Raw genomic sequence first — 24923 nt, 5'->3', positions numbered from 1 at the left:
GTAAAAAGTGTTCATATCTAATGTAGCAGAACTGATCTTTTTCAGGATAAATTGGATTTGAGTGATGAGAACTGTCAGGCCCTGCATACTTGTGACTGTTCCAGCCCTGAGGCACTCAGGACTTGCATTACTGCTGTGGATGCACTGCACAGTTGCATGAGTACCCAGCTGAAACCTGGTAAGCAACTGGTTCATCATTCTTCCAGCAGCACAGATCACACCGTAAATCAGAACTGTCTCTTAGAATGTAATTCCTAAATCAGAGCTCTGACAAGTGATCCATACCATGCCACATCAGTCCTGGGGAACACTCAAATCTTAGTGAGTTACAAATACGAGGTCTGACAATTAAGTTTGCTAACTTGCCTCTGTGCGCTTACATTGGCAGCACTGTACAAACAACTTGGTAAGGTTTTATAACCTTGGTTTATAAGCGTCTCACAGCTGTGTTTGTGTCGACGTGTGCTGGTGTCTTGCTGAGTGGCGTTCATTATTGTTGTTGCGTGTTTTTGAGTGCTGTCGCAAGAATGTCGGCACTTGAATTAGAGCAATGAACAAACATTAAACTTCTTGCTAAACTTAGCAAGAGTGGAGGTGAGATCAGGGACACGTTAGTCCAAGTTTATGAAACTATACAGAAATCTTTTGTAGTTATGAGAAACCTAAGACAAGTTCGGAAATTCTTCGAGATAACACAATTCTAGCTCATAGTACAATTCCTAATACTAGGTCTACTAGACTATTGCAACATCCTCTATCTCCCCTGCCCTGCAACAATAACAAAACAATTACAAACAATTCAAAATACAGCACTGAGACTCATCTACTCATTGAGGAAACACGACCACATTACAGAGGCATACCTCAAATCACACTGGCTTCCAATTCCAGCAAGAATACAATTTCAATTCTATTGTCTACTATTTAAAACTTTAAACGGAGACAGCCCATCCTACCTGAACAACCGCCTCATCCAAAACACCTCAACCAGGCATAGGAAAACTCACACCCTCCAATCAAAGAAGTTAAAAAGGAAAAAACTATATGATGGCCTTCTAGCCTCTCAAGCAGCAAAACTAGACAACCAAATCTCCACTCTACTGATAGCGACCCCAGACTACAAAACATTCAGAAAAAAATAAAGACTATACTGTTCAAGAAATCCCTGAAAAAGACCTAACACCACAAGTCTCATTCTTTCCTCTCCTAACTCCCCGAAACATCCTACTCTATTTACTCTCCCTGAAAATGACCAGATATCTTGTGTAATCCACCTTTTATAACTCTTTTGTAATAGCGGTATCCCAAAGTGCTCTGCGACTCGCGTATAAACTCCCAAGGCCTCGTTACACTGTTGATGGGATTTCCCAATGAATAGGAAATCGTCCAAATAATGTACTACCGCTGTATAACTGAGTATTTGCTCCACTACCCAGTGCACGAAAGTGCTAAACATTTCAAAATATCTACAGGAAATGGAGCATCCCATGGGAAGGCATTTGTCGTAATAAATTTCTCCTTCAAATGTGAAGCCTAACAACCTGAATGAATTTGGGTGAACTGGAAGCAGCCTGAAAGCTGATTCTATGTCTGCCTTTGCCAGGTGAGCATCAGGCCCAGCCTTGAGAATCATCTCCATGGCTTTGTCTATGGACGAGTAGCAAACTGCGCATTATTCTGGATCGATGTGGTTGTTAACTGATGCACCGTCCGGAAACGAGAGGTTATGTATGAGGCAAAATTTTCCTGGCTCCTTCTTGGGCACGATTCCCAAAGGAGAGAAGACCATACTGCCCAGCGGCAAGGACGTAAATGGACCGGCCACACTCCCTAGCTGTACTTCTTTATTTATTTTGTCCCTTGCAATGTTGGTGTGAGGCGTGATTGACTTGGCATTTCTCGGACAACGATCCATGCCCGGCATGCCTTGCATTAATGGAATATTGAAACCTTCCAAAAATCCCACCCTTAATATTGTGGCCTGCTCTCTCAATGGATACCATGTTAGCCAAGGAAGTAGAGCTGAGTTCGTAATTGGGTTGTGTGCTAGGGGGAGTGTCATTTGCCCTGGGTTGGCTTCCTGGCTGGAAACGCCTGTCCCTTCCCAACTGGCATTGGAATGCCGGGTGTGGGGCGCCGCACTGAAAGCATGCATGTCTGAATTTGCAATTTTGCCAGCGCACTGCGCGTTATTGTACTGCCTACAAATCCTTTTGCTCTGTATAGGGACTGTCCTTTGTGTAAAAGTGTGTAACTGTGACTCGCCGGCCGGAAAATTGACATTGCGGTCCAAGCTATAATTGTTAGAAAAGGTTGACTCACTATCTGGATTATAAGGCCTACCCGGCATCATCTCATCCTGCCACAAATCCACCACCCAATGCTCCCACGTAATAGTTGGGTTCTCTGACATACATTTCTGAAATTTCATATCATAGTTCAACCACGCCAACCCCAGATACTTCTTGTGTGCTTTAGTGATTGTGTCTAGATATCTTATTAAGTATGTACTCATCCCTGGCTCTTTTTCCACCACCACATACATAAAGATATGAAAATCTGCCACCCAATTTGCAATAGACTTGCTAATCTTGTGCTTTCTTTCTCGTTCTTGGCAGCAATGCAATCTATTGTCCCCATTAGCCCCCCTGTCATCATTGTCCCTAATCAGCAAGGAAAATATGTTTATGAACTCCCTGTTACATATTTTTTGCTTAATTTTTGGGGGCACCCCCCCATCGAGTGTATGAACCCCACAAACCACATCCACCTTCCTAACCACTCATTGAGGTACAGTGTCCATAGGCTGTATAGAGGAGCTGGGCACCGGCTCTGGGAGCGGGGCCGCCTGGTTATCCTGCAGTGGCACCACCTCAATACTCAGCGCGAGGGCATGAACTTATCACAGAGGATTGCCCGGGCTTATATCGGCCTGATGGGGTACACCTGTCAGATATAGGTTTGGACCTTTTAATTAGTAATATGCAGGATGGGATTGACACCTTATTAATGCAAAGGGCCGCAGCATGAGGCATTTGGTGTGGGTAACTCGCAGCAAGTCAGGTGTCACTGCCGTGAGTTGTGGCAGGGATAGTGCTTAAGAAAGGGGGGGGGAACCCAACCCAAGCGGAGAGGGGGAACAGTTGGGAAGGGAATAGGATTTGCCGCTCTAAAGTGAGGGCTCCTACCCCTCATGGATGAGAAACCCCTCTTGGATGGAGGGGCAAGCAGAAGATGGACCATCACTACCCCCAATCGCTTGGACGGTGATCGGGGGTACAGCCAACGTGGCCCGGGCGCTTGGACGGTGGCTCAGGCCAAGTGATGTAGAGCATTGGCTTGAACGGCAGTGCCTACTTATATGCAGTGCTGATGTACCCCCTTCCCCGAGGGTGAGTTTAGTAGAAGTTACGATGAGTTGAAGTACGGTATTTTGACAAGTTATTGTTATTTCAATGTTATTTATAAACATAAATGTTGATTATGGTTAATGTTATTGCATTGTAACTATGCTGCGGCCATAAATAAAAAACTTCCTTAGCGGAAATTTAATCATGGTGCCCGACTCTGACTGAGGGAGGGGAGGGAGAGATTAGCCAGGGCCCCCCTCCCCCGGTGAGGCCTCCCCAACCTTGTGTAATAATGCCAAGAAGAAAACGGCAGTGTACAAATGGGATAAATGTTTTTCTTAGGGGAGAGAAAGCGTCACTGATGAAGAAAAGTCAGGGCAGCCAGTAACGAGCAGAACTGACGAAAATATTGCGTGTATTTGTCCAATTGTGTCTCAAAATCATCAGATGACTTTGAGAAACATAGCAGACCAAGTAAATATTGATAGAGAGACAGGAAAATCGTAACTGAAAATCTTGGCATGAGAAAGGTGTGTGCAAAAATGGTCCCTAAGGAGCTCACCGATGAACAAAAAGCAAAGGAAAATCGAAGTTTGCCAAGACCTTTTGGAGAGGCAATACAATGTTTTGGGCTGTGTTATCACTGTTGATGAAACATGGGTGTACCAATATGACCTTGAAACAAAGCGTCAAAGTGCACAATAGAAGTCAGCCAATTCGCCGCGCCCCAAAAGTTTGCCAGTTCAAATCAAGAATCAAAATGATGTTGCTGACCTTTTTTGATATCAGTGGGATTGTTCATTATGAATTTGTGCCAACTGGACAAACTGTTAACCAAATTTACTACTTGGAAGTGCTGAAAAGGCTGCATGAAAAAGACAAAAACAACCTGAACTTATCGCCAACAACTCATGGTTCTTGCCAGGGCAGGATTAATTCGTCGAGGGCCCCTAGGCACACAAGTACATTGGGCCCCCTGCCCCGCACCACCCCACCATGAGCCCAGGAGGAAACAGGAAGCTGCGTCAGAGGGAAGCTTTAGGCAAGCAGCACCGCTTGCAAAATTACAGTTCCCGTTGCCTTTCTTACCCGCGTTGCTTGCTTGTCTTACTTTCCGTCGATGGGAGGGGCCACGTTGCTGATCGGGGGGGGGGGGTGCCCGTGTTGCAGATCGATGCCGTTTGGAAAAAACAATGTTGATGCCCTCCTTTATCGGACCCCCTTGATCATGTCGGGCCCTAGGCACATGCCTACTTGGCCTATTGGTTAATCCTGCCCTAGTTCTTGCATCACGACAATGCACCAGCCCACACAGCACTGTCTGCGAGGGAGCTTTTAGCCAGAAAGCAAATAACTGTATTGGACCACTCTCCCTACTCACCTTGATCTGGCCCCCAATGATGTTTCTCTTTATCCGAAGATAAAGGAAATATTGAAAGTAAGACATTTTGTTGATATTCAGAACATCAAGAGTAATATGACAGCTCTGATAGGCATTCCAGAAAAAGAGTTCCAAAATTGCTTTGAAGGGTGGACTAGGTGCTGGCATCAGTGCATAGCTTCCCAAGGGGAGTACTTCAAACATGACCATAATGATATTCAGCAATGAAGATATGTAGCACTTTTTCTAGGATGTGTTTGTGAATTTAATTGTCACACCTCATAGGTTACCTTTCATTGGGTCAGTATACAAAGACATGACAGAAAATGTGACTTATCTGCTTCTGAATGCTCATGAGCTGCATAGGTTTATATTGCTTTAAAGCAGGCTTGTCCAACCTTTTTTCTATCAGGGGCCACATTTTATATTTTGTAACATTCAGATGGCCAATACACGCACTATTGTATTTTGCCATATGCTTTGTCAAATAGTGGCAAAATACAAGTGTGTCATTTCCTTCTAGCCAGTCTCTCTCTCTCTCTGTCTTAGTCTATTTGCTCTCTCTCATATCCCCACCCCCAGGCTTTACCCAGTCTCTTTCCTCTCACTTGGCTTCAGCTGCAGAACAAACAATGGGCTTCCTGCTTCCCCAGAATGACTCGGCTGTCTGCAAGTCTGAGCTGCATGGTGATAGAAGTTCATGTTGGTCTCATGGTTTCAAGTATCACGAGACTTGAAACCATGAGACCAATCCAAACGTATGGCACTGCTCGGCTCAACATAGATCTGAGTCATAGCAGGGGAGCAGGAATCTTGCCATAAGTGCCAGCGAATTGGAAGGGTTTGGCGAGAAAAATGTCTATCTGCCCCTTTATGCCACTTTTTGGATGTTCTTCTTTTTTGAAAATGAGCCCCATAATGTAATGCCTTTGACAGTGTTCCACACAGATGTCTAATAAATAAACTGAGTGCCCTTGGGATAGATCCCAAAGTGATGGGCTGAGTCAAGAACCGGTTGAGTGGAAGGCGACAGAGGGTAGTAATCAATGGAGATTGCTCTGAGGAAAGGGATGCTACCAGTGGTATGCCTCAAGGTTCTGTTCTTTTTAACATTTTTATAAACAATATTGCTGCAGGGCTGTCAGGTAAGATTTGCCTCTTTGTGGATGATACCAAAATCTGCAATAGAGTAGATAGCCAGGATGGTGTGAATAACTTGAAGAAAGACCTTTCAAAGCTTGAAGAATGGTTTGAAATTTGGCACCTAAAATTTAATGCTAAGAAATGCAAGTTCATGCATTTGGGCTGTAAAAACCCAAGGGAACGGTACAGTTTAGGGGTGAAGAACTTATGTGCATGACAGAAGAGTGGGCTTGGGTGTGATTGTATGTGATTATCTTAAGGTGGCCAAACAGGTTGAAAAGCTGACGGCAAAAGCTAGAAGGATGCTAGGGTGAATAGGGAGAAGTATAGCCAGTAGAAAAAAGGAGGTATTGATGCACCTGTATAAGACTCTGGTGAGACCTCATTTAGAATATTGTGTACAATTCTGGAGACTGCGCCTTCAAAAAGATATAAAAAGGATGGAGTCGGTCCAGAGGAAGGCTACTAAAATGGTGCGTGGTCTTTATCATAAGGCGTATGGGGACAGACTTAACGATCTCAATCTGTATACTTTGGAGGAAAGTTGGGAAAGGAGAGATATGATAGAGATGTTTAAATACCTACATGATGTAAATGCGCATGAGTCGAGTCTCTTTCATTTGAAAGGAAGTTCTGGAATGAGAGGGCATAGGATGAAGTTAAGAGGTGATAGGCTCCGGAGTTATCTAAGGAAATACATTTTTCCAGAAAGGGTGGTAGATGCATGGAACAGTCTCCCGGTAGAGGTGGTGGAAACAGAGACGGTGTCTGAATTAAAAAAGGCATGGGATAGGCGCTTGGGATCTGTTAGAGAGAGAAAGAGATAATGGTTACTGTGGATGGGCAGACTGGCTGGACCATTTTGCCTTTATCTGCCATCATGCTTCTATGTTTCTATCTTCTCTGGTGATTTGCTCTTGGCAGTGCCTCCAAAGGAACTGTTCTGTTTTCTTCTGTCATCACATGATTCCCTGTGTGTTTAAACTGCATGGTGCCTGAACTCCTGGTTCCTTCTCACAATCTCATGGGGATTTGGGAACTGCATGGCTCAAAATTATGAGAGCCTTGTGGTGCAGGTAGAAAATGAGGCTAGATCTTTTCCAACTCTGTGACTGTGCTTTCATCTACTCCTTTCTAAGTCTGGAACATCTTGAAATCTTGCACTAAGAACGTTTTTTTAATTTTTTTTTTTTTTTGCTGAAGTCTGTTTGTTAAGAATTTTCCAATTATTCTCTATGTATCCTTGGATTAAAGAGTTGTACTTCTGTGTTCAGTTGGCCTTCATTTCCTATTATTAAGGGGTTAGCAATATACTTTGCTAATTTTTTGATTTTAGATACATTTGATGTTCAGTTTCTTTAGTGTAGCGTACTTTTTGTCTCAAGTGGAATACTTGCTGTTTTAGATAATTCAAATTAAAAAAATGGAACAGTTGTTCTGAAGGCAGTACTGGGAGAAAGCTTACGGAAAAGGGAACAAGAGAAAGTATTGTAAAGAAAGGCTTAGCGAACTATGTTTAGGGTTGATGAGGGCCATTACTGGCTTTCGGTGAAGACTGCTGCTTTATTCTAAAGCTTCATTAACCCTAGATATAGTTCTTTGACTCTTTGGGGTCCTTTTATCAAGCCGTGCTAGCGGGGTTAGCGCGTCGGACATTTCACCAAGTGCTAACCCCTCGCGGCCGCTAAAAAACTAACGATTGCTCAATGCAGGCATTAACGACTAGCATGGCAGGCGGTTTAACGCACGGTATTACGCACGTTAAACCCCTACCGCAGCTTGATAAAAGGACCCCTTTATCTCCAATACCCCCTTTCTAATTCCTATCTTTTCCATGGGCCTTATGTTAAAAACAGTTCTGATACAATGGCCAGGGATCCGCTTAAAGAGAAGCTTTTACTAAACTGGATCCGTGTGAAAACTAATGTTAAATTTCCAGGCTGCAAATTCTACTTTATAGTCAAAATAGTATATTGGAAGAAAAAATAGGGGGGAAACCCCAAGAAAAATTTATATAAAAACAATTCCTTTCTGCCTCAAGGTAAACTATGCCTTGCAATTCTTGATTAAAAAATTATGCTCACAAAGCAACTGTCTGAACAGTTTCCCTTTATAAAGTCATTCATATAGAGGCAAAGCTGTCAGGTTTATTAGCAAGGTTCATGCAGCTTTTCTGGTGAGAATTTCCATGGTGTTCATAGTTTTATTGGTTAAAAAGGACTTCTTGCTGGGTTTCAACTTATTACTGTGTTTCCCCAAAAATATGACCTACCCCAAAAATAAGCCCTAGCATGATTTTCAGGGTAGGACTTAATATAAGCCCTACCCCCGAAAATAAGCCCTAATTGTCGGCAGCCGCATTCCCCCCACCCCCCGCTGTGCAGCTGAACCACCGAACCCGCGCTGACCCTCCATCCTTCCCTCCCACCAACCGTGATCATAAATATCTTCCGGAGGAGCAGCGTCAGGCCAGCAGCACTTTAAACAGGCTGCTTCGCGGCCTTCTCGCTGGAGAATTCCCTCTGCCGCATCACTGATGATGTCATCAGTAACACAGAAGGCCCCAGTGAGAAAACCGCAAAGCAGCCTGTTTAAAGTGCTGCTGGCCTGACGATACTCTGCCGGAAGATATTTATGGTTGTGGTCGGCGGGGTTCGGATGGGAGGGAAGGATGGAGGGTCAGCGGGGGGGTTCGGCGGTTCGGCTGCACGGCGGGGGTGGCGGCGGGTGCTCAAAGGGTTCTGCTGCACAAGGGATGGAAGCTGGGCAAGGGTTCTGCTGTATATGGGGATGGGAGGGAGGGAAGGATGGAAGCTGGGTAAAGGTTCTGCTGCACAGAGGGATGGAGGGATAGAAAGATGGAGAGGGAAAGCACAAGGGGATGGGTGAGAGGGGAGGAAAGATGTTGCACATGTGGGGGGAGAAAGGAAAGAGGAAGAATTGGGGTGAAAGAGAGGAAGGGAGAGATGATCATGTACATGAAAGAAATAAGCCCTACCTGAAAATAAGACTTAGTGCCTTTTTTTGGGCCCCAAATGAATATAAGACCCTGTCTTATTTTCGGGGAAACACGATAGTACAACTAGTTGTTACATGGGATGCAGAATGAAACACAGATCTGATGTGTGCTCAGAAAGTTCCTTCATTAGCCAAGATGCTGCTAACAAATCTCTCTCATGCTTCTTTAGGACACAGGAAGCTGCAGGCTGTAGCTGAGCAGCTGATCAAGTTTGAGAGTCTGAGACAGAACTTTGAGAAAAATTTTGTCAGTCACATCACCAACATTTTCCAGCAGCAAGTATGAGAAGCTAAAATATACTCTTTCACAAATGCAGTATTACTGGGTTCACAGCTAAACACTGAAATACACTTTAGGATCTATGTGTTATAACATGAGTTGCCTGCTGATTTGAATACCCACATTACATGGGTTATAATGCCAGATGTACTAATGTAAATATGCAAAATCAGTAAAAAGGGCAATTAGCACTAGAGAGTGACACAGGAACAAAAATTCATCCCTGTCCCTGCATTTTCATCCTGCCCCTCCCTGTGCCGTCCCCATCCCTGCAGTCTTTCTTCCTCACGTCTCCCTGCTCAAAGCAGAAACATGATTTTATGCAATTTTATGAGCCCAGGGCATTACAACTAAACATTTTAAGCCTATATATATATTTATCCTAGGCCAAAAAGGCAACATATCCCGGTACGGATAGTTTTAAAAGTGAATCATCACTTTAAGTTTTATGAAACTTTGCAAATTCCCACACTCCGCATGTGTGAGTGCCTTTCCCCTTCCCACCCAACTTAGGCGCATGATACCTCAGTATTACAGAACTTCGTAATGTCCAACTCTCCCTCCATCCCATTTCAGTAAGTTAGGGAGTCCCACATGTCCCATATGCTGCCTTCTTGTCCTAAGATAAAGCACAGTTACTTACCATAACAGGTGTTATCCAGAGATAGCAGGCAGATAGTCTCATATCCCTCCCACCTCCCCGGGTTGGCTTCTTAGTTTGCTTACTGAACTAAGGTACCATGTGCCTACGTCAGGCGGGAAGGCACACATGCGCGGTAAAGGCAGTGGCGATGTTTCTTAAAACTTAAAGTGTTTGTTCACTTTTAAAACTGTCCATACCGGGCTCCATGGATGATGTCACCCAAGTGTGAGAATACTGCCTGCTGTCTCCAGATAACATCTGTTGTGGTAAGTAGCTGTGCTATATATATATGCAGGGAAGTTGGAAAGAATGCCATACTCTGCATGCTTTTCCTACTTATTTGCAAGTAGTTTATAGCTACTCTGAATAAAATGCAGATACTGGATGTTTAATGCTACTTATAAAGAATATTGCCCCCTCCCCTGTATGAGCACCACTCTTTAAAACCATCCATGAGTCTCGTAACAGGGACATACTTAGGAAAGCACAGCACCAAACACAATAATGCATACTAGAACATCAGTAAACCTATTGGAAAACTAAAGAAGTCAGATTAGTGTAGATCCATCCTGCATAGTTAATTCTAACAGAATACCATGTTTCAAATTCATATGCGCAGAACATAGAAGACCCTCACACAGTATAGAATAACTAACCACAAATTAAAAATAGAAACACACAGAAAAATATTACATTGAAACCCCAAGAAGCCAGAATTCAAAATATAAAGATGTAGATTTAAAAACTGATATGTTAAAATCACTACATTAAAAGTTAACACCTGTTATGGATCTCTCCCTCCCTCCCTCTCATGCAATAGAATTCCTATGAGCATCAGATCATTTACCTCACCGGCCCATTCTATAAACCTTTAGTGCCATTTAGTAAAACCCAGTGTTTGCGCACTTTCTTAGCCAGCTAGCCGACTGAATATTGTGGCTAACTGGCTCAGTGCTTACTCCATCTCCAGGCTGCTCCTAACTTAACTGGTTAAGGATTTGGGGATAGTAGACATAGGCCCAGATTTGCTATCGATAGCAATTCAATCGCTGTTGGCTGATTTTAAAAAAGCGATTGATTCACTGTCTTTTTTGCATGCAAATCATTTGCATGCAAACTCCCGACTCAGTCGCTCAGGGAGCAATTGAGTCTGGGCAGAGCCCTGACAGTAGTGACAGGAGAAGCAGCCTCCTGTCACTGCTGTCAGGGCTTCTGCAGGGCTTTTTTTTTAATTGGGCAGATATTTTGCGTGTATTACACATGTAAAATAACTGCTCGATTAAAAAAAAAAAAGTGCCCCCTCTCCTCCCTCCCTCCCCCAAACCAAAATGTCCGCCGCTAATCGCCAATGCTTGCTGCTGCCGTCGTCATCACCACTTCAAATAGAACGGCAGGAGGGATGCCGACTCCCTTCTGCCTTCGGCGTTTCCACACACCTCAAAACTGCGGACCTCCGCTCCCCATATCTCTAAAGTTGGGAGCAGGAGGGGTGCTCACTCCCTCCTGCTCCTTAGGCCTCCAGCGCCGTGGCAGTCTTCGGGAGCAGGAGGAACTGCAAAGTCCTTCTGTTCCTCCTCTGCTGCAATGCCCCGGTGCATCATGTGATGCATGGGGAGGGGCCTAAGTCCCTGATTGATTCAGGCGCCTCAGGCTCCTCCCTTGGGAGGGACCTGAGGCACCTGAGCCAATCAGGGACTTCCTTAGGGATGAGCCAAAGGAAGTCCCTGATTGGCCATTTAAGTGCCATTTAAGTGCTAGAATAGATAATGCACATTAACTAGGCACACGTTTATAGAAAATGCACATTAACTAGGCACAGATGTATAAAATTGTCTTCTACATGGTTTTCAAAATTGTCCTTCTCAGTCAATATGTTTAAGGTGGTTTATAAATTTTAAAAATAAATAAATAACCCCCCTTTTACAAAACCGTAGTACATTTTTTTAGCACCGGCCACAGTGGTAACAGCTCCAACTCTCATAGGAATTCTATGAGTGTCGGAACTGTTACCACTGCAGCCGGTGCTAAAACCCATGCTATGGTTTTGTAAAATAGGGGGGAGGGGTAAGTATATAAGTAAATAAATATTGACATGTGTGTGCAGTGGAATTACACATTTACAAATATTCTTTCTTTAAATGAATAAGCATTAACATATTTGTTCAGGGTTTTCCTTAGATTTTCTGTCATAGAATGACTGATGAATGTATTTTTGAAATGTACGGTATATTTTGCTTGTTTTCCTGTTTCAAGGGTACTGATCAGGGGTCTGCCTTGGTGCACCAGGCTGGAAGACTGACCTCCCCAAAGCACACTTCCTACCATCAAGAGCTTCTGCCATATATTCCACTCATGGCTTGGTTGAAAAGCTCCAATGCTGTGATTTTCAATGACCTCTCTAAGGTACATTCCACTTTCTGTTTATTTTTATTCCAATCAAACATTGAGTAATTTTAGCAGCATGCTTTCAGCTCTCTTTTCTCATTTGAGATGCCAGTTGATTATTGCCTAGATAATGCAATTTCCACTTTTCTTATGTATTTAAAATTGGAGTGGAATTTCTTTGAGAACAAGAAGAGTATGAAATCTTCACTGATAGTTGGTGCTATACAATGAAGCCTGGTTCAGTGAAAATAAGAAGCTACTTCTTGAAATTTAGGGATCCTTTTATGCACGCGACTTTTTTTTATCACGCACTAACCCCCGCGCTAGCTGAAAAACTACCGCCTGCTCAAGAGCAGGTGGTAGCGGCTAGCGTGGCCAGCAGTTTAGCGCGCGCTTAATAGCGTGTTAAATCGCTAACGCGGCTTCGTAAAATGAGCCCTTAGTTTTCTAACAACTCAACAACACATGTGTGGAAGTGCTTACATCACTGGCATTATGTGGGCCACCTCAGTTCTTTTTTTGCCATGAAGCTCAACAGATTTTTCCTGATTCATGGTATTTTTTTTTTTTGCTTATAAGTAACATTTCCAGAGGTATTTCTCCCACTTCCATGTAGTCTCTTAGAAAGATTTCTTGTTCATATATAAGTGTTTTTCAATTTTTTTCCTGCAGTGATCTGTACTATGTATTATATGCCACAGATCCATGTCCATGAAGAGCTGATAGGGTGCTTTGTGGAACATGAGCATAACATTCTGAAAATAAATTCCTCACAAAAGACTCCAGTACCCTAGCTTCTCTCCCAGGGGATATAGAGGAACTTTTGGCTTTTTTTAAGAGTAGATATGTCCACTATGGAATGGTGAAAATACTGGCTACCAGCATACCCATCCTTCCTTCTCCCATGCTGCACCTCCTGCCAGAAAGGCTCAATGATGCCAGGCCGACAGATGCCCCTCAGCACATAGTGGGCTGGCTCTCGGCAATTCTTCCTGCCTGGATGTGCATTACATTCGACCAGTGGGTCTTGGATATCATTTGGTAGGGTTACAAGTTGGAATTTGCTCGACCTCTGAAAGATTGGTTCATATACTCTCCTTCATGTTGCCCAGACAAAGCGCTCAAGGTTCAAGCCACTCTTCAGCGCTTGCTGGATATTCAATCTATAGAGCCAGTACTGCCAGACCTCTCGGGCTCAGGCAGATACTCCATATACTTTATTGTGCCAAAGAAAGGATCAGAAGATTATAGGCCTAACCTAGATCTTCAGAATATGAAAGTGGCTCTCAAGATTCTATGATTATGGATAGAGATCATGCGTTCAGTCATTGCAGCAGTGGCCCCAGTAGAGTTTCTGGCCTCTCTGAATCTCCTGGAGACATACTTGCACATTTCCATTTTCTGGCCCACTGCAAATGTTTGCGGTTTCATGTTTTGGAACAGTATTACCAGTTCTCGGCTCTGCCCTTTGGGCTGGCAACAAGGCCCCAGACCTTCACCAAAGTGATGATGGTAGTGGCAGCTTACCTGCGAAAGATGGGTCTTCAGGTTCACTGTTACGTGGACAACTGACTACCTTGGAAGACCTGGGCTAGATTATCAACTTCAGGAAGAGCCATCTGACACCCACACAGTCGCTGGAATACCTGGGAGTTCTTTTCGACATAGTGATGGGTCGCCTCTATCTCCCGGAAGCCCACAGGTAGAAACTGTGTGCCCACATTTCTTCTCTTCTACAGCGGCCGGCTCCTTTGGCATGGGATTATCTTCTGGGATCAATGGTTGCAACGCTGGATGTCGTTCCTTGGGCAAGGGCGCACATGTGTCCTCTTCAGCATGCTTTGCTCTCTCACTGGGCTCTGCACAGGTATGCCTTGCAAGCCCATCTGTCTTGGTCTCTGGAAGCCTGAGAAAGCATGAACTGGTGGCTTCTCCTGCAATTGCTCCGCAGGGTGTGTTGCTATACATTTCCTCCTGGATTGTGGTGATGACAGATTCCAGCCTTCGAGGCTGGGGAGCACAGTGCAATTGTTGTCCTGTCCAGGGGTATTGAACACCCTCTCAGCGGTAGTGGTCAATCAACTGATTGGAGCTCAGAGCCATTTGACTAGTCCTGATGAGATTGCAGAAGGCCCTGGAAGGCCAAGCAGTCAGGGTCTTCTCTGACAGTGCGACAGCAATGGCCTATGTCAATCGCCAGGGAGGGACCAAGAGCACTCGTCTAGATCAGGAAGCCTGCCGTTTCTTTGGGCGGAGCTTCATCTCCTAGTGCTGATGGCAGCTCATTACTTCCTCAGCAGACAGACTCTGAATCTGGGCATGTTGGTCTTGTCCACAGAGGTGTTCCAAGCAATAGTGGGGCGCTGGAGGTGGCCTCGCTTCGATCTCATGGCTACAGCAAGAAAGCGAATCGCTTGTCTTTGAATACTTTGTCGAGAGTCTTCATTGAAGAGCATCCAAGTGCCTCCCTGCTCGTTGCTTCTTTGTTTACAAGAGCCCGGGAGATTGAAATCCTTTACAACTTCTAATCTATTGCCTTCAAATTCAAAATCTTCATCATTTTCCATGTTCAGAACTAAACCAGGAGCTGATTGTAGAAGTGACCTCAAGCTGTTGACATGCAAGATCAAGGTGAAGCTTCACAAGAAGAAGATCATTAGAGACCTCCCAAAATACAACATTGAAAACATTCCATTAGACTATTGGATAAAACTAAACAGGTTTGCTTTGTTTGATATACGAGATAGAGAGCCCAAAGAGTAATGGAATGATATCAAAATTGTAATTAATGAAAAAGCTAAAAAAAAAAATCCACTCCAGAAGAAAAAGAAAGCCAAGAAATCACTTTGGATCTCAGAAGAAACCAGAAAAGTAACAGAAGAAAGAAGACAAGCAAAACTATCTGGTGATAGAGAAAAAGTATCTTTTGAATTACAATGTCATAAAATAAATGATTAAAGTGTTATAGATCCCTGTAAGGGCCCCATCCCCACAGCTGAAAAACCAGACATGAAACATATATTAATCTCCCCCTCCCTCGTGTAGCCATTCACTCTTTCCTCCTCTCCCCCTTCTCTTTACAATCACTCACTCAAGTTTCAAGTTTATTGATTTTTAATATACCGACCATCGACAAGCATCTAGCCGGTTTACAATAAAATGATAAAATAGAAGTAAGATAGTACTTATAAACAATAAAATTGGTAAAATAAGGGGAAGGTGAAACATTAAAGACATGTTACGATAACAGACATGATGGTGAGGTTAGAGAGGAGGGGAAGGGAGTAAAGTTACAATATTAGTGGTGAAAAGAAAAGAAAAAAAATGGGTTGATTAAGAAAGAAGGGGGAAGGGATAAAACATAGGGGATGGGATCGCTTCATGAAAGCGGTTGGTTGACTTAATGATAAAAAGTTCAAGTGCAGTGGAATGCGTCTTGGAATAAGAACGTTTTTAATTTTGTCTTGAATTTATCGATAAATTTTTCAAGACGAAGTTGAGATGGCAAGGCGTTCCATAGCGTTGGAGCAACTACAGAAAAATTGGTTTTCCTGGTGTAGAAGAATTCCTTTATAGAGGGGACAGTTAGTAGATTCTGATCAGCTGTTCTTAGAGTCCGTGATGGGCAAAAAGGGATAAGGAGTTTGTCAAAAAAAGGCGGTTGACGTGAAAACTTTATTTTAAATACCAACATGAGAGTTTTGTAGGTGATACGGTGTGTGATAGGTAGCCAATGCGCTTCTTTCAGGAGAGGGGTGACATGATCATATTTCCCTAACTTATATATAAGTTTTATTGCCGTGTTTTGAATAAGCTGTAAACGTTGTATCTCTTTTTGGGGAATTCCATTATAGAGAGAATTACAATAGTCAAGATGGGAAATAACTAAAGAGTGAACTAGAGTCGTGATGGCTTCGGTGTCGAGAATAGAAGTTAGGGAAGTTTATAGAAACAGGTTTTTTTACCACTGAACTGATATGATCATGAAATGTTAAATCTTTATCTATGATAACGCCTAGTAGTTTACTTTTTGATGGGATGTGATTTAAGTAAAATTTTTCCTGTCACTGTTTCATTGGTTTTGGTTGAGAAGAGTATACCACATGATTTATTGATATTGAGGGAGAGTTTATTTACATAGAGCCAATCACTTATTTTATCTATTTTAGTATTGATTTCTTGTATTGTAGAAGTGTTAATGGTATCAATTGGGTGAAGTAATTGAATGTCATCCGCGTAAGTGAAGATTGTGAAACCTATGGAATGGGCTAAAGTGAGGAGGGAAGACATAAAGATATTGAATAGCAAGGGAGAAAGAATAGAACCCTGTGGGACGCCATATGTTTGAGCTGTAAGTGGAGAGATTTCCTTTTTTGATTGGATTTTGAAGCTGCGTTCGGTGAAGTATGAAGTAAACCGTAAAAGAGCTGGACCTGTAATGCCGCAGTCTCTGAGACGGTCAAGGAGAAGAGAGTGGTCAACCATGTCGAATGCTGCAGACAAATCGAGAGAGATAAGTAAAGCGGATTTTCGGTGGTCAAGGAAGTAGTATATAGTAGATAGAAGTCCTAGTAATGATAATTCAGTGGAGTAAGATTGGCAGAAACCAGTTTGATGGGGATGAAGAGCATTGGTTTTATCGATAAATTCAGCAAGTTGGTTATAGATGATTTTTTCAGTTAGTTTGGAGATGAGAGGAAGATTAGCTATAGGACGGAAATTTGCTGGCAAGGTTGAGTCTGAGTTTTGGTTTTTTAATTTTGGGAAAACAAGAGCTGATTTCCAGGCTTTAGGAATGAAGCTATTAGAGAGACTTTTAGTTACCATTTCCAGTAGAAATGGTCCAAAGAGGGGGAAGAATTTTTTGAGAAGTGAGGGTGGGATACTTTCTGTTGAATTATTGGGTGTATTTATGGATTGTAGGGTTTTAAGAAGGTTTTCTAGGGAGGGAGGATGGAAATTAGTACAAGTACTAAAAGATAAGTGAATAGTCACATCAATGGCATCTTGGGGCAGAGTTTGGGTAGGTTGGCTAAAGTGAGACCTGATCTCTTTAATTTTCTTGTCAAAAAAGAGTGCAAGCTCGGAAGCTGATGGTTATTTGGGTAATGGAAGAGGTTTCTTATTAGAGTATGGAGATAATGATTGAACTATGCTGAAAAGTGCTGAGGAGTTCTGAGTTGTAGTTATATATTTTGAGAAATATTCTTTTTTTGCTTGTTGTATGGCGTTTTTGTATTGAGTAGCTTTTTCCTTGTATAATAGGAGGATATTATTTGAATGGAGTTTGCGCCATTTATACTCAATAGACCGGAGCTGTCAGTGAAAGACGACGAGATTGTCATTATACCATGGTTCCCCCTCTACTTACCTTTTTCTTTCTTCTCTTTCCCTCCTCCTCCCACATTACCTTTTCTCCTCCCTTTCTAACCATTCACCCTTGCCTCTGCTCCTTCCTTCCCTTGCAGCCACTCACCCTTCCTTGTCCATTTCTTCACCACGTCCCCGGTCTCCTTTCGCTTCTTCTGCCACCAGGAGTTGAGTCCCTAAAAGCAGCTTGTACAATTTTTGTGTTTCAACTGCAGCTTTTTCATTCATTCAGAAGGCAGCAGAGGCCTGCACATTTCTTAACCACAACTTCAGCCTCCTCTCATATTTATTTATTTGGATTTATTAACCACCTCTATAAAAAGATTCACCAAAAACAGTGTTACAGCAGGTACAATTTAAGATAAAACTTACAATGTTATTAACAGCATAAGAATAGTAAAATGAACACATATAAACATAAATATAATAAACAAGGTAAATTTGAAAACAGCAAATTGAAACATAATAGTACTACTTTGAAACAGCATCAGTAATATACACATTTAATAGTACCGCAGAATGATCATATAACAGAAATATGATAAATGTCAGTACAATAGAAACAATACTATAATAGCATAGAAGAGCATTCAAATATTATAAATATAATACAATGTCAACATAATACCGATGAAACACCTAATAAGCACATATTAGAACATTCAGATAACATAGATATGATTCTAATGCTTCTTCCATGGGGAGATGGTGCCTCAGCATGCCACAGCTGTGTGGCTTTTTCTTTTTGCTACATGTCACTAGTCACTCTTGCCCATGCTGGCATGGCAGTCAAAATGGCTGCTGCTATTTCCCAGTCAGGGGTGCGAGTAGTGTCAGCTTTTAGTGGAGGAAGCTGGGAGGGGGATGTGAGGGGACAACTTTCTCTCAAGGGGTGGAGGTGGGGGGTGCAGGATCCTGTGCAGCCTGCTTTTGGTTGTAGAGGGTAGGGGAAGTTTTGGGTTAGATTTCAGAAATTTGGTCAGCCTACACAGCCTATAGCAAGACTGAAGGAAATTATTAGGTGGTAGTTATGGCCAGAGCCTTTTAATTTATTTATTCCATGTTTCTTTAAAAAGTCACCATCTCATCAAGGTGATATGTTATATATATGTCATGTAAATTGCCTCACTTAGGCAATGTCTGAGATTTTCCATGAAGTGATATTCATGGCATGTCAGATGTGATGATATCATGATTGTCACACTGGCTGGTAGATATACTTTGCATTCTTATTAAAGAAAAACAAAAGAAGAGATAACGTCTGTAGAACTAAAACAGAGTTTGTGCATGAGGTATACACATTAGCTGTAAGGTGTGAGCATTTTATCTCTTGTGTTGTTTCCAGGTATATGTACAGAATCTCAGTAAACTTTATGAGAAAGAAATCAAAGCCTTTTTTGAAGTTGCAAAGCTGTTACTGGGGAAATCTAAGGAAGGCCGGAGATTCAGTGAGTATAGTTGTATATACAGTATTGTATAATGAATGATGATTTCACAGATAGCAGATAAGAATCCTTTGCTGCTGTTGATGCTGGCCTCATGGGAAGAAAAAGTTAAGATTTAGAGAATTAGACTGGGATACAGGAACACTCCTTTGACATGAGTTTAGGGCTTCCTTCAATTATTGATCCAATTTAGATCCTTTATAAGTCACTTATATCCTCTTCTTTAGCACTCTCCAGACCAGTAGAGGTTAATCTTTACAAATGGGTATATATCCAATCATGACCAGCAGGTGGAGACTGAAAACAAAACTGTGGGACAGTATATACTATACTCCCTTCTCTATTTCCCTCAGTCTTCTTTCAGTCTCCAGCAGGTGTTGAGTGATCTGTACCCATCTCCCTTGGTAGGGCTGTTGGAATTTGTTTAGGGGATTTATAGTCCCTGTTTTTGGCCGGACGGAGCTTGGGCGGGCCCTGTTTGGGGGTTCGTCCGACCTCGGGGGTGTCAAACCCGGCGGGTCTCGAGCGGGGTCCCTCCCCCCACTTCCTCCACCTCCCCACATTTTTCTAGAGGAGCCTCAGCAGTAAGCCTTGCCCCCCTAAATCAAGCAAGGCATATTGCTTCGAGAGCCTGTGGAGTCTGTTCTGTAAAAAAAAAAAAAAAAAAAATCCTGAGGTAGTGCTGGTCTGGAGGGTTGTTTCCCTTTAAGAAAACTGTATTTTACTGTATTTTTTCATCTAACTGGCACTTTTTTTATAGCTAGGTCGTGTATGGAGCAATGAGCACTTCTAAAGGGAAAAAGTGCTCATTGTGCTCCAGGCGCAAGGCACTCACGGCCGGCCTGTGCAAGCGGTGTTCAGGCCGGTGCGGTGGAGGAGCTCCGTTGGCAGCGGCTGCAGGTGCCCAGAGCTCCCCGCCGATGGTGCCTCGCGAGTCGGCTGGGAGCAGTGGGGAAGCCCGGTCTTCCCCAACCGCCCACGGAGGGATTCCCCGAGCTGCCGACGGTCGGGTTATTGGGGATTCCCTCTCAGCTGATGTTTTGACAGCTGATGCCGACTTGCCTGTTTTAGCGGCTGGGACTGTTCAGGCTTCTCAGCCGCTACAAGCTATGGAGGGAGCATTTTTGGCGGGAAAGTCGCCATCTTCTCAGTCTGGCCCCTCCATTTTGTCTTCCACCTCAGGTGACCTTCCCCCTGTATTGGAAAAACAGGGGCAGGTTTCTGCTGGGTCCCCTGCTGTGGCAGGGAGTCCCTTGGGACCCTCGGGGGTTTTTTCCCCTGATTTCTTTTTTTCTTTGTGCAGAGCCTATTTTCAGGTGGCGGGGATCCCGGTTGCGCTCAGGGGGTTTTGGGGAGTGGGGTTTCCTCCGCACTCCCTGCGGCTTTGCCTCTCTCGTCTGTTGTGGCGTCCCCTCCTCCTCCTCCCTTGTCCAAGCGTCCGCGGGTGTCGTGGGACGAGGATTTATGGTCGGAGGAGCGTGTCGGTCTGGATGAGGACCTGGACCCTTCTGAGGATTTCCAGGACCCTCTCGAGGGGACGGCCGCTGGCGGCGGGTTGTCGGGTTTCCCGTCCTCCGGCGAAGAGGCGTCCGTGGAGCGCCTTTTTCAGAGAGATGAGCTACTGGACCTGATTCAACAGGTTTCTTCGGTGTTGCGTTTTGAGGATGCGCCGCCGGAGACTCCGCGTGTGGGGGACCCTTTGCTACGGGGGATTCGTTCCGTTTCCCGCTCTTTTCCTATGCATCAGGATATTCGGGATATTATACTGGAACAGTGGAAAACGCCGGAGGCGCCGTTTCGTTTGGCGCGCAGCATGGCTCGTTTCTATCCCATCCCAGAGGGGGATCGGGCTACTTTAGCATCGCCAGTCATAGACGCGGTGGTATCGGCGATTTCTAAGCGGCATACCGTGCCTGTTGAGGGCGGTTCTGCCTTGCGGGACTCTGAGGAGCGCAAGTTGGAGAACATCCTTAAGCAAAATTTTCAGGTCTCTGCCTTTGAGGTCCAGGCGGCTATTTGTGGGGGGCTGGTCGCTCGCGCCGTGTTTCGGTGGGCTGAGCGTATCCTGGATTGGGAGTCTGATAACTGGTCTTTGGTGGATCAGGAGGTGGCGAAGATTGAGATGGCTGCCTCGTTCCTCTCAGATGCTCTTTGTGACTTGGTGCGGATCTCGGCTAAGTCTATGGCCTTTGGCGTAGTCGCGCGGCGTATTTTGTGGCAGCGTGCTTGGTCGGCGGATGCTGCGTCCAAAGCTAAGCTTACTAAATTTCCCTTCCGGGAGTCTTTTTTGTTTGGAGAGGAAATGGATAAGTTGATTCAGACTCTGACGGACTCAAAGGTGCCCCGTCTGCCTGAGGACCGTGCCCGCCCTGCGTCTCGGGGTGGCGCTGCCCGGGGGCATTTGTGGGAATTTCGCAAGTATCGCCCTGGGCGTGGGGCTGCTTCTTTCCCGGCTCCAGGGTTTTTCCGGGGTCGGTTCTTCCAGCGCATGCAGCCCTTTCGGGGGGCCCCCGGCTCCAGGGTTTTCCCGGGGTCGGTTCTTCCAGCGCATGCAGCCCTTTCGGGGGGCCCGTCGGGGGGCAGGGAATCCCTCCGCCGGTTCCCCCGCTTCCCGTCCTGCACAATGATTCTTTGCCGGCGCCCCCTTTGGTTCCGGTGGGGGCCCGGCTGCGCAAATTTTTCCCCAAATGGGCCGAGATCACGTCCGATCAGTGGGTCCTGGAGGTGGTGCGGGACGGTTTTGCCCTGGAGTTCGCCCACTCTCTGCCGGACCTTTTCCTCGCCTCTCCATGTCAGACTCCTTGGAAGATGCAGGCTTTTCGCCAGACCCTTCAGCGCTTGATAGATCTCAAGGCAGTTGTTCCGGTGCCCCCTCCGGAGTGGGGCACCGGCAGGTACTCCATTTACTTTGTGGTGCCCAAGAAGGAGGGGACCTTTCGGCCCATCCTGGATTTGAAAGGGGTCAACAGGGCTCTCAAGATTCCCTCTTTCCGCATGGAAACTCTGCGGTCGGTCATTCTGGCGGTTCAGCCGGGGGAGTTTCTCACTTCTCTCGATCTGACGGAGGCATACTTGCATGTTCCCATTCGGGCCTCTCATCAGCGCTTCTTTCGCTTTGCGATCTTGGGTCGGCACTATCAGTTCTGTGCACTTCCCTTTGGTCTGGCCACGGCTCCCCGGACGTTCACCAAGGTGATGGTGGTCGTCGCGGCAGCCTTGCGGTCGGAGGGTATCCTGGTACACCCCTACATGGACGACTGGTTGATTCGGGCAAAGTCGTTGCAGGAGAGCTCCCGGGTTACGGCTCGGGTGGTGGAGTTTCTCCGGTCACTGGGCTGGGTGGTCAACCTTTCCAAGAGTCGGTTGGTCCCGGCTCAGCGTCTGGAGTACCTTGGGGTTCTGTTCGACACCTCCTTGGGGAAGGTCTTCCTTCCAGAGGCCCGGGTGAGCAAATTGCAATCTCAGATTCGCCTGCTTTTGGCATCCCGGTGTCCTCGGGGGTGAGATTTCCTCCAAGTCTTGGGGTCGATGGCGGCGTCCCTGGACGTGGTGAGGTGGGCGCGGGCCCACATGCGTCCTCTTCAGTATGCTCTGCTCCGTAGGTGGTCTCCCCAGAGGCACGGTTTGGATGTTCCTGTTCCCCTGCGAGGCATGGCGCGCTGCAGTCTGCGCTGGTGGCTCCGGACCCCTCACCTGGTTCAGGGGGTGGGTCTGGATCTCCCGCAGTGGACGGTGCTCCTTACGGATGCGAGTCTCCTCGGTTGGGGGGCACAGTGTTTGGGTCACTCAGCTCAGGGCACCTGGTCCACGGAGGAGGCCTCCTGGTCGATCAACGTGTTGGAGACCAGAGCGGTCCGTCTGGCGCTGTTAGCTTTCCACTCCCTTTTGTTGGGCAAGTCGGTCAGAGTCCTGTCGGACAATGCCACGGCGGTGGCTTATGTCAATCGTCAGGGGGGCACCAAGAGCACTCAGGTGGCGTAGGAGGCGGCTCGGCTCATGGTTTGGGCGGAGTCCCATCTTTTGGACCTCTCGGCCTCTCACATAGCCGGGGTAGAAAATGTTCAGGCGGACTTCCTCAGTCGTCACTTCCTGGATCCAGGAGAGTGGTGTCTCGGCGCCATGGCGTTTCAGTTGATAGTGCAGGCTTGGGGGCAACCCCTGATGGATCTGATGGCCACGATTGGCAACGCCAAAGTGCCCCGCTTCTTCAGTCGTCGCATTGACGGTCTGGCCGAGAGTCTGGATGCTCTGGTCCAACCGTGGCCAACGGAGGGGCTGTTGTATGTGTTCCCCCCTTGGCCATTAGTGGGCAGAGTACTTCTTCGCATTGTTCACCATCCGGGTCTGGTGGTTCTGGTGGCTCCGGATTGGCCTCGACGTCCGTGGTATGCGGATCTGGTGAGGCATCTGGTGGCGGATCCTCTTCCTCTGCCTCTCTTGGACGATCTTCTGACGCAGGGTCCCATTCCCATGTTCGACCCGTCTCCCTTTTGTCTTACGGCTTGGCTCTTGAAAGGGGTCGCCTTAGTAAGAAGGGATATTCAGATAAGGTGATCTCTACACTCGGGGTCCTGGAGGCTTTCTACTTCTCGGGCTTATGTGTGGGTTTGGCGTCTCTTTGAGGGGTGGTGCCGGGCGCGGGGAGTGGTCTCTTTTCGCGCTTCCCTGCCTAACATTCTAGAGTTCTTGCAGGATGCCCTGGATAGAGGCCTGGCTTGGTCTTCTCTCCGGGTTCAACTTGCTGCCCTGTCGGCTTTTCGAGGGTTGGTGACAGGTCAGAGTTTGTCGGCCATTCCTGATGTGATTCGCTTTTTGCGGGCGGCCAAGTTGCTCAGGCCTCCCCTACGGTTCCCTCCCCTCGGTTCCCTCTTGGGATTTCAATCTGGTTCTCTCTGTTTTGGTGCGCCCGCCTTTCGAGCCGTTGGATGGTTGTTCTTTGAAGGACCTTACTCTGAAGGCGGTCTTTTTGGTGGCCATTACTTCCGCTAGGCGTGTTTCTGAGCTACAGGCTTTCTCTTGTAGGGCTCCCTTCTTGGAGTTTTCTAGGGAGCGGGTTGTCTTGCGGCCTGTTCCTTCCTTTCTGCCGAAAGTAGTTTCTCCTTTTCATGTCAATCAATCGGTGGTCCTCCCGGTCTTGGGTGGTCGGGAGGGCTCTTCTGAGCAACGGCAGCTGCGCAAGTTGGATGTCGGTCGGGTCCTCCGCTCTTATGTGCAGCGAACCTGGGAGTTCCGGACATCCGATCATCTCTTTGTCCTTCTGGCGGGTCCTCGTCGGGGGGCTGGCGCTTCTAAGGCTACTATTGCGCTCTGGATCAAGGAGACGATTGCTTCCGCTTATCTTCTGAGTCTGAAGCCTGTTCCGGAGTTTCTCAAGGCTCATTCCACTCGGGGTCAGGCAATTTCTTGGGCTGAGTCGCTCATGCCTCCAGTGGATATTTGTAAGGCTGCAGTTTGATCTTCCTTGCATTCCTTTGTTAGACATTATCGGGTTGATGTGCAGGCGCGTCGGGACGCGGTGTTCGGTGAGCGTGTTCTGGTATCGGCCCTTCGGGGGTCCCGCCCGTGAGAGGGACTGCTTTGGTACGTCCCATTTGTAAAGATTAACCTCTACCGGTCTGGAGAGTGCTAAAGAAGGTGAAATTAGGTTCTTACCTGCTAATTTACTTTCTTTTAGCTTCTCCAGACCAGTAGAGGTCCCCACCCTGTCTGTCTGTTGTTGTTGTTGGGGTTGTTTCGCGGGCAGTTTTTGCTTTTTGCTGCGGGTTCTAGTATTTTTCTAGGGCCGGGGAGAATTGAAGAACAGCAGCTGTGGCTCGGCTGGCTTAGCTGGCGAGCTGTGGGGACATTTTCCTTCGGGTATTTCTCCTCTGCATTTTCCAACAGCACTTGGGTATGTTAATTGTTACTC

At 45.9% G+C, this 24923-nt stretch overlaps 1 protein-coding gene across 1 annotated transcript in view; it reads left to right on the top strand.

Moving 5' to 3' along the window:
* Positions 1-24923, top strand: part of LOC117360307 (exocyst complex component 1-like) — a 123108-nt gene that overhangs the window by 56418 nt on the left and 41767 nt on the right. The window contains exons 7-10 of the mRNA XM_033944004.1: positions 46-178; positions 9063-9172; positions 12069-12218; positions 18916-19018. Coding sequence (XP_033799895.1) covers positions 46-178; positions 9063-9172; positions 12069-12218; positions 18916-19018 — 496 coding nt within the window. The remainder of the gene's footprint in view (positions 1-45; positions 179-9062; positions 9173-12068; positions 12219-18915; positions 19019-24923) is intronic.

This window comes from Geotrypetes seraphini, chromosome 5 (assembly GCF_902459505.1).
Source record: "Geotrypetes seraphini chromosome 5, aGeoSer1.1, whole genome shotgun sequence".
NCBI lineage: Eukaryota > Metazoa > Chordata > Amphibia > Gymnophiona > Dermophiidae > Geotrypetes > Geotrypetes seraphini.
The sequence above is the reverse complement of the archived record's forward strand: the minus strand, read 5'-3'. Positions and strand labels throughout refer to the sequence as shown.